Source organism: Lynx rufus, unplaced genomic scaffold (assembly GCF_022079265.1).
Source record: "Lynx rufus isolate CCGP_SWC_20201006 ecotype Redwood Valley unplaced genomic scaffold, mLynRuf1.p SCAF_7, whole genome shotgun sequence".
NCBI classification, from domain to species: Eukaryota; Metazoa; Chordata; class Mammalia; order Carnivora; family Felidae; genus Lynx; species Lynx rufus.
Window position 1 is genome coordinate 28,523,187 of NW_025814889.1, and position 13,790 is coordinate 28,536,976.

General features: G+C 37.8%; 1 protein-coding gene across 2 annotated transcripts in view; it reads left to right on the forward strand.

Annotated features, from left to right (window-relative positions):
* Nucleotides 1-11,468, forward strand: part of ZEB1 (zinc finger E-box binding homeobox 1) — a 199,024-nt gene extending 187,556 nt beyond the window's left edge. For both annotated transcript variants that reach the window (XM_047065091.1, XM_047065092.1), the window contains exons 7-9: nt 4,394-6,201; nt 8,657-8,837; nt 8,951-11,468. In XM_047065091.1, coding sequence (XP_046921047.1) covers nt 4,394-6,201; nt 8,657-8,837; nt 8,951-9,546 — 2,585 coding nt within the window. In that variant the 3' untranslated portion in view covers nt 9,547-11,468. The remainder of the gene's footprint in view (nt 1-4,393; nt 6,202-8,656; nt 8,838-8,950) is intronic.
* The last annotated feature ends 2,322 nt before the right edge of the window (nt 11,469-13,790 follow it).

Sequence of the window (13,790 nt, forward strand, 5' to 3'; positions counted from 1 at the left end):
TCTGTGCTGTGCGCAGTCCATTCCTTACGTATTTATACCTGTCTTAATATGAGGCTTGTATGCCTTTAATACAGCAGGAAATTTTAATTTATAAAAATATATTAGGAAAGTAAAGTAAAGAAAGTAGCACAAGCATGAAGTAAGCATGAAAACAAATGAACACCACGAAATGCCACGCACGTGCTGAAGGTGGACCACACATCAGACTCTAAGGTTTGGGAAATAAGAAAACTACGTCAGTAACTGAGACCCAGACAGTCCATAAGTAAAAGGAATCAGTGACTAGAAAAAGCATCACTTGCTGCTACTAAGTAAGTCCACAGGGAAAGCTGTTCCTTGGAGCATCATAAACAGGAAAGGACAAAATACGTTTTATGTCATTTCCCCCAAATATCCTCAAAATAATACAGCAGAGAATTTGATAGGGTTTTCTTTTTAAAACAAGACTGTCCAATAGGAGGCCAGTGATATTTCACCAAAATGCAGTTCAGGAAAAGCATGTCTCCAGGGCAGCCACTTGGATACAATTCGAGTGTACAGCTTTCTGATGGTCTGGTTTATTCCAAGGGAAGGTAGCCAAGTGGGGCTATTCAATGTCCTCCCGGGACTGGTACCAATCTGTAAACATGTGGTGACTGGGTCTTGCAAAGGCAAATTACAGAAATTGAGAGCAAGCATTCAGAAACTATTGTACAAAGAAAACGCTGTGACAATTTTATTATATTTGATACAATATCAATCTGATATTAGATTGGAAATTTAAAATGAAAAAAAATGAAGAAAAAAAACCCCACCCTTCACCACAGATAGTTTTGAAAGCACTGTTTAGAGTATCTAGCAATGGATGAGCTTCATAGCCTTAAAGAAACCTCTGTAATTTTGTTCTCAGCTGTGTTTTTAATCAGGGCCTTCAAATTATACTCCCTAAATTTACCAGAATTGTTGCTCTCTTCTGATACCATTAAAATGAGCCCTCTGCAGAGTCATGTGTGTTGCCCATCATCTGAACTCTGCCTGTGGGAGCTGAGCTATGATGAGGGGCAGATCACCTCCCCTCCACTCAGAGGTGAGGCAAAAGAGCTCCTGCTCCCAGCCCGTGATCCTCTCCAGAAAATAATTTAGGTTTTTTCGATAGCCCTAGACCTTTAGCCTGGAAAATTTTTACATCAGATGCAACCAAACACCCACTTCCGCCATTACAAAAAAGAAATCAGTATTCATGGGACATCTGACTTTTCACAGCACAACTTCCTGATGCCACCTCCAGGGTTTAACAGTTGAAGGACAGATGAATTAGGTGATATACTTTAGCTATAAACCGTAAAGCTAGGAAATTAGAAACAAGAGGTTTTCCAACAAACATAGTGGATTTGGCTTTACAACGTTTGTTCTGGTGATGATACAATATCAGGTAACTCCCGACAATAATAATGATAACTAGTATTTATTGAATACTTAACTATTTACAGCCACATTCTAGTTATTTGGGTACATAAATGCATACAGTCCTCACCACGGCCTTATGAGATAGATGCTATTATTTCCTCCTTTTTTACTGATGAGAACATGGAGGTTCAGAGAGCTTAATTAACCTATCCAAAGTCACTCAGCCTCTTCATGGCAAAGCCGGAGCCCCAGTGTAGGTATCCTGACTCCAAAGTGGTTGCCTTAGCCACTGTGCTCCTCTGTCTCCCTGTTTGTAAAGATAAAAATAATCTATATTATAGATTCCTATGTTTTGAGTGTCTCTAGCAAGAGAGCAAGCATATAGCTTATCTAAAAATGTTACCAATAATTTAAAATGTTATCCAATAATTTAAAATGTTAAAATGGAGATATACTAAAACATATCCCTCATTTTACCCCCACTGGAAATTTTCCTGATACATTTTGAGTATTGAATCATATTTCAGGCATCCCTTTGGAAAGATATTGATAAATTGGAGAATTTCCAGAGATGAGTTAACAAGTGGGTAAGGGTTCTAAAAACCATGTCCTATGAGGAGTCTTTGAAGGACTGCGGTATATTTAATCCACACAAAGGAAGTTTAAGGATGCAGATGACAGCTCATCATCAGTTTGAAAATCTGGCTTTCAGAAGAAAAGTTAGACTTGTTCTGTGTGGCATTAGTGGGCAGGAAAGTAGGCTGTTATAACAAGGGAAATCTGGCTTAGTACTCAACCTAGCTCTCAGTAGAATTACCTTTTTTTTTTTAATTTTTTTATGTTTATTTATTTTTGAGAGAAACACAGAGACAGAGAACAGAGTGTGAGCTGGGGAGGGGAAGAGAGAGAGGGAGACACAGAATCCAAAGCAGGCTCCAGGCTCTGAGCTGTCAGCACAGAGCCTGACGTGGGGCTTGAACTCACGGACTGCAAGATCATGACCTGAGCCGAAGTCAGACACTTAACCAACTGAGCCACCCAGGCTCCCCAGAGTTACTTTTTAAAAGAATGACTAACATGTATTAAGACCACACAAAAAGTTTTGTTATATTATGTCATGTAACTGCTATAACAGTCCATTGAGGATGTATCTACATTTATTTACACACCAAAACACTGAAGTTTGGAAAGATTTAGAGAATAGTAAGTGACAGAGCCAGGTTTTGAACCCAAATTCATGATCCTCAGCAGAACCAGACTAGACCATCTTTCATAGAGCTGTCCAGCAGGTAATAACTTTCTTTTAATAAAGGGGCTTAAGCAGGAGACTAGCCAAAGTCAAGGATGATATAAAATGAATTTTTTATTGCAAGGATATAAAATGAACTCTTTTACCGAATAAGAGGGCCTCTTAGATCACTTCCAGTTCTAATATCTGATTCTTCAAGTAATTATACTTTGAGAAAATATAAGTCACTTTTTAAAAACTTTGCACTGAAATTACATTGTTAGAAGAGTTTACACCGACTTTCCCACTGCTTCCATTTTAATTCTTAAAAAGAACAGAGGAAAGAAAGAGCTTTATTTTGATACTGAGTAGATAAATTAGCATCACCGTATTTCATAATTCTGCAATTAGCCATTCATTCATCTCGAAAAGGTTTAGTGAGCATTTTTGTGACCTACACAAAGGATAAATGGCACAGAAGACTCAGGTTCCCACCTTATTGAGACTCACAGTCTGAAAACTATAAATTACAAATTAATGAACTATAAATTAAAATTAAAGTGAAAATTAGGTTTGTATGAAAATATTCCATTTGGCTTCATGCTTTTCAAATTTTTCTACCAAAGTATCCCTAACAGCCAAGAAGAATAAATGCCTTGTACCCCCAAAGGTCTAGGGAAGCAACTTGATGAAGGCCTGTACAAGCAAGGTGCTTCTTTGACATTGTGGTTATTTTCCTAACAATTCACACAAATGTTTTATTATTCTCCATAGTGTAATCTGTGTTTTAATATTGCAATGTTTTAAATTACCATAACTGCTGTCACTAAAATTGAAACTATAAGAAAGTTTTGCGTACCCATTAGAACATTGCCTTATGTCTCCAGGAGTACATACCTCCTAGTTTAATAAGCCGTCGCTCCTAGCAGTACCTCATATCTAAAGTTTTCTTCCCATTGAGATCTTTTCAAGGAAACCTTAAAACCTTGTGGATATGGGAAGTGTAGGTATTCGTATGATGTATACAGTCAAGGATAGATATTGGTACTTAAGTCTTATGGGAGATTTTACTTACTTTTCTTCTAATAATTTCTCCTATGGATGGTTAAGTATAGTGAAATAGAGAAAATAACATAGGGAGGTGAAATAAGATAACAAAAATGATTTGAAAGAACAGATGTACGTTTGACCCTTGAACGATGCAGGGGTTATGGGTGCTGGTGCCCCGTGCAGTCAGAAATCCACATACAACTTTTGACCTTCCCAAAAACTTAATTACTAATAGCCTGCTCTTGACCAGAAGCCTTACCAACAGCATAAATAGTCAATTAATACATATTTTATATCTTAGAATAAAGTAAGCTCCAGAAAAGAAAACGTTATTAAGAAAGCCATAAGGAAAATACATTTACAGTACTGTATTATATTTATTGAAAACCTTCCACGTGTAAGTCAACCTGTGCAGTTCAAATCCATGTTGTTCAAGAGTCAGCTGTAATTATTTGAGAATTATTTGAAGGTTTAAAGGTTAGCAGAAATATTACATACATATGCTGCAAAGATTCCCTGATTGGCTAGCACATGTACTTCAGACTAAGGTTTTATTAGTCTTCATAGCATTTATGTCAGTTCTGAACTGCAAATGACGATTCTAAATAAAATTGTATCACAAGATCCACAGTAACCTCTTTTTAAATTGATACTGCTTGCTTAAAGGAAAATGTGGACACATAAAAATGTATGTGTAATAATGCAGTGAATGTAATTTATTTTGTTTAGGAGAGAAGCCATATGAATGCCCAAACTGCAAGAAACGTTTTTCCCATTCTGGTTCCTATAGCTCACACATAAGCAGCAAGAAATGTATCAGCTTGATGCCTGTGAATGGGCGACCAAGAACAGGACTCAAGACGTCTCAGTGTTCCTCACCATCTCTTTCGGCCTCACCAGGCAGTCCCACACGACCACAGATAAGGCAAAAGATAGAGAATAAACCCCTTCAAGAGCAACTTTCTATAAACCAAATTAAAACTGAACCTGTGGATTATGAATTCAAACCCATTGTGGTTGCTTCAGGAATCAACTGTTCAACCCCTTTACAAAATGGGGTTTTTAGTGGTGGTGGCCCGTTACAGGCAACCAGTTCTCCTCAGGGTGTGGTGCAAGCTGTTGTTCTGCCAACAGTTGGTTTGGTGTCTCCCATAAGTATCAATTTAAGCGATATTCAGAATGTACTTAAAGTGGCAGTAGATGGTAATGTAATAAGGCAAGTTTTGGAGAATAATCAAGCCAATCTTGCATCCAAAGAACAAGAAACAATCAATGCTTCATCCATACAGCAAGGTGGCCATTCTGTTATTTCCGCCATCAGTCTTCCTTTGGTTGATCAAGATGGAACAACCAAAATTATCATTAACTACAGTCTTGAGCAGCCTAGCCAACTTCAAGTTGTTCCTCAGAATTTAAAAAAAGAAAATCCGGTCCCCACAAACAGTTGCAAAAGTGAAAAGTTACCCGAAGATCTTACTGTTAAATCTGAGAAGGACAAAAGCTTTGAAGGAGGAGTGAGCGATAGCACTTGCCTTCTGTGTGACGAATGTCCAGGAGATATTAATGCACTTCCAGAATTAAAGCACTATGACCTAAAGCAGCCTGCTCAGCCCCCTCCACTCCCTGCACCAGAAGCTGAGAAGCCCGAGTCCTCTGTTTCATCAAGTGGAGATGGCAATTTGTCTCCCAGTCAGCCACCTTTAAAGAACCTTTTGTCTCTTCTAAAAGCGTATTATGCTTTGAATGCACAACCGAGTGCAGAAGAGCTCTCAAAAATTGCTGATTCAGTAAACCTACCACTGGATGTAGTAAAAAAGTGGTTTGAAAAGATGCAAGCTGGACAGATCTCAGTGCAGTCTTCTGAACCATCTTCTCCTGAACCAGGCAAAGTCAATATCCCTGCAAAGAACGATGAGCAGCCTCAATCTACAAATGCAAATGAACCCCCAGACAGCACAGCAAGTCTGCAAAGCCCCCTGAAGATGACTAACTCTCCAGTTTTACCAGCGGGATCAGCCATCAATGGTTCCAGAAGTAGTCCATCATCCCCCTCACCTCTAAACCTTTCCTCATCCAGAAATACACAGGGTTACTTGTACACAGCGGAAGGTGCACAGGAAGAACCACAAGTAGAACCTCTTGATCTTTCACTACCAAAGCAACAGGGAGAATTATTGGAAAGGTCAACTATCACTAGTGTTTACCAGAACAGTGTTTATTCTGTCCAGGAAGAACCCTTGAACTTATCTTGTGCAAAAAAGGAGCCACAAAAGGACAGTTGTGTTACAGACTCAGAACCAGTTGTAAATGTAATCCCACCAAGTGCCAACCCCATAAATATTGCTATACCTACAGTCACTGCCCAGTTACCCACAATCGTGGCCATTGCTGACCAGAACAGTGTTCCATGCTTGCGAGCACTAGCTGCCAATAAGCAGACTATTCTGATTCCCCAGGTGGCTTACACATACTCTACTACCGTCAGCCCTGCAGTCCAGGAACCACCCTTGAAAGTGATCCAGCCAAATGGGAATCAGGTAACCAAAAAAAAAAAAAAAAAAAAAAAAAAAAAAAAAAAAGTCCTCCCCATCCTGAAGTTGTTTGGTAAAATGCTAGTTTGACCTATTTCGGTAAAAGTTTTCCTTTTTTTTTTTTTTTAAGTTTATTTATTTTGAGAGAGAGAGCGCGCGCGCGCGCGCGCGCACACGCACGCACGCACACACGCGCGCGCGCGCAAGTGGGGGAGGGGCAGAGAGAGTGTGAGAAAGAAAATCCCAAGCAGGCTCTGCGTTGCCAGCACAGAGCCTGAAGTGGGACTCGAACCCACAAAGCTAAGAGATCATGACCTGAGCCAAAACCAAGAGTCGGCTTAATTGACTGAGCCACCCAGGCACCCCTTCAGTGAAATTTTTCTAATAAAAATCAGTCTCTGTAGAGCCAAGCAGGTTGATACAGACTATCATTTTTGAAAAGAAATAGATGAATGTTTGCTTTAACTTTTGTAGCATCCCGTCTTCGGTGTTTTACTAATCCAAGGGATAGTTATCAACTACAGTTTTAATTGTTATTCTACTCTGATAATGAGAATTCTCAGCTAAAAACTTGACTATTTGAAGGAAGAAAAGAAATACTGGAATACTCACTAATTGGATTCCTGGTTTTATAGTTATATTCCCAAATTAGTAACGGTTTCTGCCTTATGATAACTAACACATGAAACCATGTTGCCATTCATAGACATTTCACCCCAGCAGAACTTAGTTATTACTTTTTATGTGTTAACACCTATGTTTGTTAAAGGCTTTAATTAAATAAGAATTAAGTATACAAAGAGCCCATCTAGTGAATGTGCTGATCACTTTATGAGCTGTGAACTAAAACAGTATTCAGTCATAATTAATATATATGAGGAAGCATTGTTGTGAATCTATATATACATTTCCCTCCTTACTTTCCCCCCAAAATCCATGATGTGGTTTTAGATAGAACCATTTTGTGTGACTATTGTGTGGCTTGTTGTCCAGACTTTTTCTAGGTCACCAACCTTGATGTCCCCCCCCCAATTTTTTTCATCAATTTCTGATTGAATCAACCAAATACCAGGATAAATTTGATCTTTTATCCAAATTCATGCTATAAGTAGGTGCAATGAACATAATTACAATATCCTGTTCAAATGTGTATTTGCTGCTTTTTTCCCCCTTAAATATTGCTACTGATTGGGTTTCCTGCCATTGTGATTACGCTTGAAAAAAATTCTCACATGACCAATGACTTCACCTAGATTCTTGGTGTATAAAACACTGTGTACACCTTTGAAGAATAAAGGGAGACCCACTAACCTTTCAGTTAATCATATGACCAGATCAAATAGCAATAAAAGTAGTCAGGTTACTTCAGTGCAAACCGGCAGCTCACAAATGACCCAAATGGCTGCACCTCTCCCACCTTGCAGAACTAGAAGAAATGTTGTAAAAACCTTTGAACTTTCAGAAAATTTGTGGGTTTAGAGACAATAGAACGGAAGACATTAGGAAAGATGAGAGGATCTTGAGGAACCCAATTCCTCTACCAATCGTTGTTTACCTACATGAGCATCCTGCACAAAAGTACCTCCCTGAGACTGCTGAAATTATTTTATTCCACTGAAAGTCTGCAGATTTATTTTGACCAGCAAGTATTCTTGTTTGAAAATGCAGACTCTCCTGCACAGTTTTTCATCTTGTTCCTTAGAAAAGTAGTAGAGCAGACCTCTCTTTTCAAAAAAAAAAAAAAAAACCAGGGAGGTCAGTTCATAGAACTCTGAAATTCTGGAGGACACAATTCAAAGACCACTTTGTAAAAATAGAATCTTAACTTTTGCTCTGTAAAACCCAGAATGAAAACAATGATGCAGTTGGAAATTAGTGATTATGTAGCAAACCCTTAAGTTAATATTTTTGGCAAATTTCTCATAAAGGTATTATTTATTTGGAACCAAATAAATTTGGTTACTATGCATTTTACATTCTTTCTTTTTGGTGTCCTTTCTTTTCATCAGTTGATCACTTGTTTTTGTCATCATTGTAACTATATTGCCCCCAACCTCCCTTTTGTCTATATGAACCCCCACCTGTCACCTAGCCCCACCCTTGGAGCCCATCTGCAGTGATGAGTAGTATGCTTGCTTTGGTCAAATTATTAAAAGTATAAATCGGGGCACTGGGTGGCCTAGTTGGTTAAACCTCGAATTCTTGCTTTTTGGTGCAGGTCATGTATCAAGGTCATAGAATCTAGCCCCATGTCTGGCTCCAGGCTGAGCATGGAGCCTGCTTAGGATTCTCGCCCCCCTCTTCTCTCTCCCCCACTCGTGAGGGAGATGCAATGCACTCTTGCTCTAAAGTAAAAAGATTTTTTTTTAATTAAGTAGTTTCTTTTAACCTATGCTTTTATATAGGTCTCTTGTTTATCTTTTAAGTAGAAATTAAATTTTATCTTCTTTTCTTCCTTTAGGATGAAAGGCAAGACACTAGCTCAGAAGGAGTATCAAATGTAGAGGATCAGAATGACTCTGACTCTACACCACCCAAAAAGAAAATGCGGAAGACAGAAAATGGAATGTATGCTTGTGATTTGTGTGATAAGATATTCCAAAAGAGTAGCTCGTTATTGAGACATAAATATGAACACACAGGTATGTTGATGAACCTGATGACTTGAAAAGTGAATCTGCAGTGCTTTCCCCAAACTGAAGTGCCCCCAAAATCCTTGTGAGGATTGTTTCATGGCTGTGTTCTTATTTTGCAGGTAAAAGACCTCACGAGTGTGGAATCTGTAAAAAGGCATTTAAACACAAACATCATTTGATTGAACACATGCGATTGCATTCTGGAGAAAAGCCCTATCAATGTGACAAATGTGGCAAGCGTTTCTCACACTCTGGGTCTTACTCGCAACACATGAATCATCGCTACTCCTACTGCAAGAGAGAAGCGGAAGAGCGCGATAGCACCGAGCAGGAAGAGGCGGGACCGGAAGTCCTGAGGAGTGAGCACGTTGGTGCTCAGGCGTCCCCCTCACAGGCCGACTCAGATGAGAGAGAGAGTTTGACAAGGGAAGAGGATGAAGATAGTGACAAAGAGGAAGAGGAGGAGGAGGACAAAGAGATGGAAGAACTGCAGGAAGAAAAAGAATGTGAAAAACCACAAGGGGATGAGGAAGAGGAGGAGGAGGAAGACGAGATGGAGGAAGAAGAGGGAGAAGAGGCAGAGAATGAGGGAGAAGAGGCAAAAACTGAAGGTCTGATGAAGGATGATGAAGCTGTAAATCAAGCAAGCAGCTTAGAACAAAAAGTAAGCGAGAATAGTGAGCAGGTGTCAGAAGAAAAAACAAATGAAGCCTAATAGTTTTTCTAGAAGGAAAATAAATTCTAATTGGTAATGAAGTTTGTTCTATATTATACATGCTTTTCATGGAAACACAGTAACCCGTATACTGTGGTTTCTGTTCACTACTGTGTAAAGTAAAAATTTAAAAAAATACAAAATACAAAAAAAAAAAAAAAAACACACAAAAAAAAATCCGGGTGTGCCTGATCTCAGACCTAGTAATTTTTCATGCATTTTTCAAAGTTAGGAACAAGTTTGTAACACGAAGCAGATTAGAAAACTTTAATGACTCGGAAAGCAAAGATTGAACAGGTTAAAGGAAACTGATTAATTAGGTAAGCATCTGGCATTGTTTCATTTTTGTCAGTATTATCACTCTTACGTTGGTTTATTCTTAAGCTGTACAATTGGGAGAAATTTTATAATTTTTTATTGGTAAACGTATGCTAAATCCGCTTCAGTATTTTATTATGTTTTTTAAAATGTGAGAACTTCTGCACTACAGAATTCCCTTCACAGAGAAGTATAATGCAGTTCCAAACCATGCTAGCTACCTTTTATAAATCCAATCTAGAAGGTAGTAATTTCTAATACTTAGATGTCATAGTGGAGTATTATCATTTAAAGTGTATTGTTAGCCTTAAGAAAGCAGCCGATAGAAGAACTGAAGTTTCTTACTCATGTGGTTTCAAATGGAGTTCAGAAGATTGCCATTGAGTTCTGATTGCAGGGACTAACAGTGTTAATGCTGGGAAGGGCAGCAGAGTCGTCAGAATCAGTGTCTGTAATCGTGTTTTGAATATGTGGTGACAAATATGAAGGATATGATATGAAGCTTTGTGTCTCCTTTGGCCTTAAGCAAGACCTGTGTGCTGTAAGTGCCATTTATCAGTATTTTCAAGGCTCTAACCCGCCTTCGTTCAGTGTGTGGCCTACAATAACTAGCATTTGTCGATTTGTTTGTTGTATCAAAATTCCAAATAAAACTTAAAACCACTGACTCTTGTCAGAGAAACCTAAACACTGGGACATTTCACCCTTTAATTCCTCAGCATCCATTTTGTGTTAATTGACTTTCAAAATTTCTCTACAGAAATGAAAGGGAAATTTTCTAATCTGCTCTATCCATGTACTTGCATTTCAGACATGGACATGCCATCATTGTTTGGCTCATAACTGTTTCCAAATGTTAGTTATTATGGACCCAGTTTATTAACAACATTAGCTGATTTTTACCTATCAGTATTATTTTATTTCTTTTAGTTTATAGATCTGTGCAACATTTTTGTACTGTACGTCTTCAAACCTGGCAGTATTAATACCCTTCTTACTGACATGTACTTTTAGTTTTAGAAAACTTTTATATTTATGTGTCTTATTTTTATATTTCTTTATTTATTACACAGTGTAGTGTATAATACTGTAGTTTGTATTAATACAATAATATATTTTAGTATGAAAATTTGGAAAGTTGATAAGATTTAAAGTAGAGATGCAATTGGTTCTCTTGCATTGAGATTTGATTTAACAGTGTTATGTTAACATTTATACTTGCCTTGGACTGTAGAACAGAATTTAAATGGGAATGTATTAGTTTTACAACTACAATCAAGTCATTTTACCTTTACCCAGTTTTTAATATAAAACTCTTAAATTTTGAAATTCACTGTGTGACTAATAGCATGATGCTCTGCAGTTTTATTAAGAGATTAGCCTAACCATAAAACTCTCATTTCCTTAGTAAGCCAAATTAGGATAACCTTATATAAACAGTGTTGGGAACAATGTTTAACATTTTGTGCCAATTTGTTCCTGTATTCATGTATGTAAGTTACAAATCTGATTCTTCATTTTTAAGTTCCTTGTTACACCATGGTCATTTTCTAGTTTTTTACCAGACTCCCCCATCTCACAATAAAATGCATCAACAAGCCTGACCTGCTGTCGTTCTTTTAATTATTATCAAGATTTTCTTTGGAAATCTCTCTGTGAAGTGGGGTATTACGCTGTCATCCTGCACTTGATTTACCTTGGGCTGAATCTGGGTAAGAAACTAAATGTTTTAGACACTCACCACTAAATCGTGGGTTTCCCTTTGGCTAAGTGTTTCTGGGAAGGTCAGAGTTGGCAACTAAAGGCTTCCTCAGAGGTTGCTCCTTCTTCCTGAAACGCTTAACCACCACCACCCCCACTCTTGATCCCATGACATCTCACCCTCCGGTCACTGCAGGGAAGCCTGGGTTTAGATGCCTTTCCTCTGTACACTCCTCGTCCCTTGTACCTTTCTTGCCATAGCTCTCGTGGTTATTTATATTCCTTCCCTACTAGGAAGAGGAACCGCATCTGCCAGAGTCACTCTCACATCCCCAATGCCTAGCAGAGTGCCTGGCACTAATAGGTACAACAAATTCTGTTGAGTGAAAATACACTTTGCATGTTAACAGAGTTCGGCTATGTCTTTACTACTCTTTTGCTTCTAATCTAAGAACATGTATATTAAATAAGTCCAGAAATTTAGTATTTTTCTTACTCGGGTCCTATTAAACATTTGGCATCGTAAACAAACAGTAAATTGTACCTTCTTTTTCTGTTGCCTGACCTGTTCTGATTTGAGTTCATTTCTAGGTGTCTTTCTGATGCTTACCTTCGTGGTACATGACATAAGCATTCAAGGCCTGTGGATATGACTGCTTCCAGCATGGGTGACATGACCAATCTGAGGAGACTCTATTTTAGGACCCACTTCCCTTTTCAGGGCCCCGCATTCCTAAGTACTCATTAACATCATGATGCTTCATTTCTTGTCACTAAAAACAGCTATCCGATAAACAAATTGACCATATAGGATTAAGAAATAGCCCTTCTTAGGAGGCATTTGTACTGCAATCACTGTAATAAGAAGCTCAAAGAAGGCGGTGCTTGGTGCATACTGATAAATGGCTAACAGAGGAATCTAGGCATTATTAACATGTGAACACTTCCCACTATTTTCTCAAACCACATAACAATAGGGCCATATGTTGTTTACTTGTGCCATGCACAGGTGCTTCACTATCAAAATTAATTTTTACAAAATACACATAAAAATCATGTGCCCATGAACACACACACACACACACACACACACATATGTATGTATTAAGTAGCAGAATAAGGATTTAAACACAGGCCTATCTGACTCTAAATCCATGTTCTTAACAAGCCTGTGTCGTATCTTGTGTAAGAATAGTTCACACTACATTTAAACTCAAACCTGGCCTTAAAAATTGTGAGAAGAAAATGTCAGCAAGACCAATATACATTTCAAAACATGATGAAAAAGAAAAGGAGGGGCATGAGATTTTTCAAATCTGTGTGCAAACTTAAAATTAGCCTTGAGAACATGAAATTGTATACTTAGATTTCTCCTCTTAAGATCAAAGGGAGGGCACATTAGGACAATCACAATATGGACTTTGAACCTTACGAGACAGCAGAAGCTCCCCTCCTCTCATGGATAAATACATTCCATTCAACAGCAGAGCACACATTTTCCCCCAACGGCACATAGGATATTCATAAAGAGAAGCCATAATATGGGCCATAAACCAACTCTCAATTCAAAAGAATTGCAAATAAAATGTTTCCTTGGATTACAAAAAAATTAAACCAGGAATCTGTAACAGAAATATGTCTGGAAAATCCCCCAAATTATTGGAAGTCAGACCACACTTTTCCAAGTAACCCCTCAGCAAAAAAAAAAAAAGAAACTAACAATTATAAAATAAGATGAACTAAATAAAAATGAAAATGCACTTTATCAAAACTTGTAGTGTGCAGCAAAGCAATACCTATAAGAAAACGTATAGCATTAAATGCTTATATTTAAAAAGAATAGAGGACTTAAGTATCTAACTACCTTAAGAACTAGGAAATGAATAAAATTAAACCCAAGCCAAGCAGAAAGGAGGCATAAAGATATAAATAAATGGCATAGGAAGCAGAAAAATAATGAATCAATGAAAAAGAAAATAAATCAGTGAAATCAGAATCAGATTCTTTGAAAGGATTAATAAAATTGATAAACTTCTAGCCAGATCAAAGAAAAAAAGACAAGATTATATCAAGAATGAGAGAGAAAATAATCTTGCAGATCCTATAGAGTAAAAGGATAAAAAGGAAATACGAACTTTATCCCAATGAATTTGACAACTATGATGAAAATGACACATGTCTGGAAAGATCAAAAATACCAAAGCTCACTAAGGAAGAAATAGCCT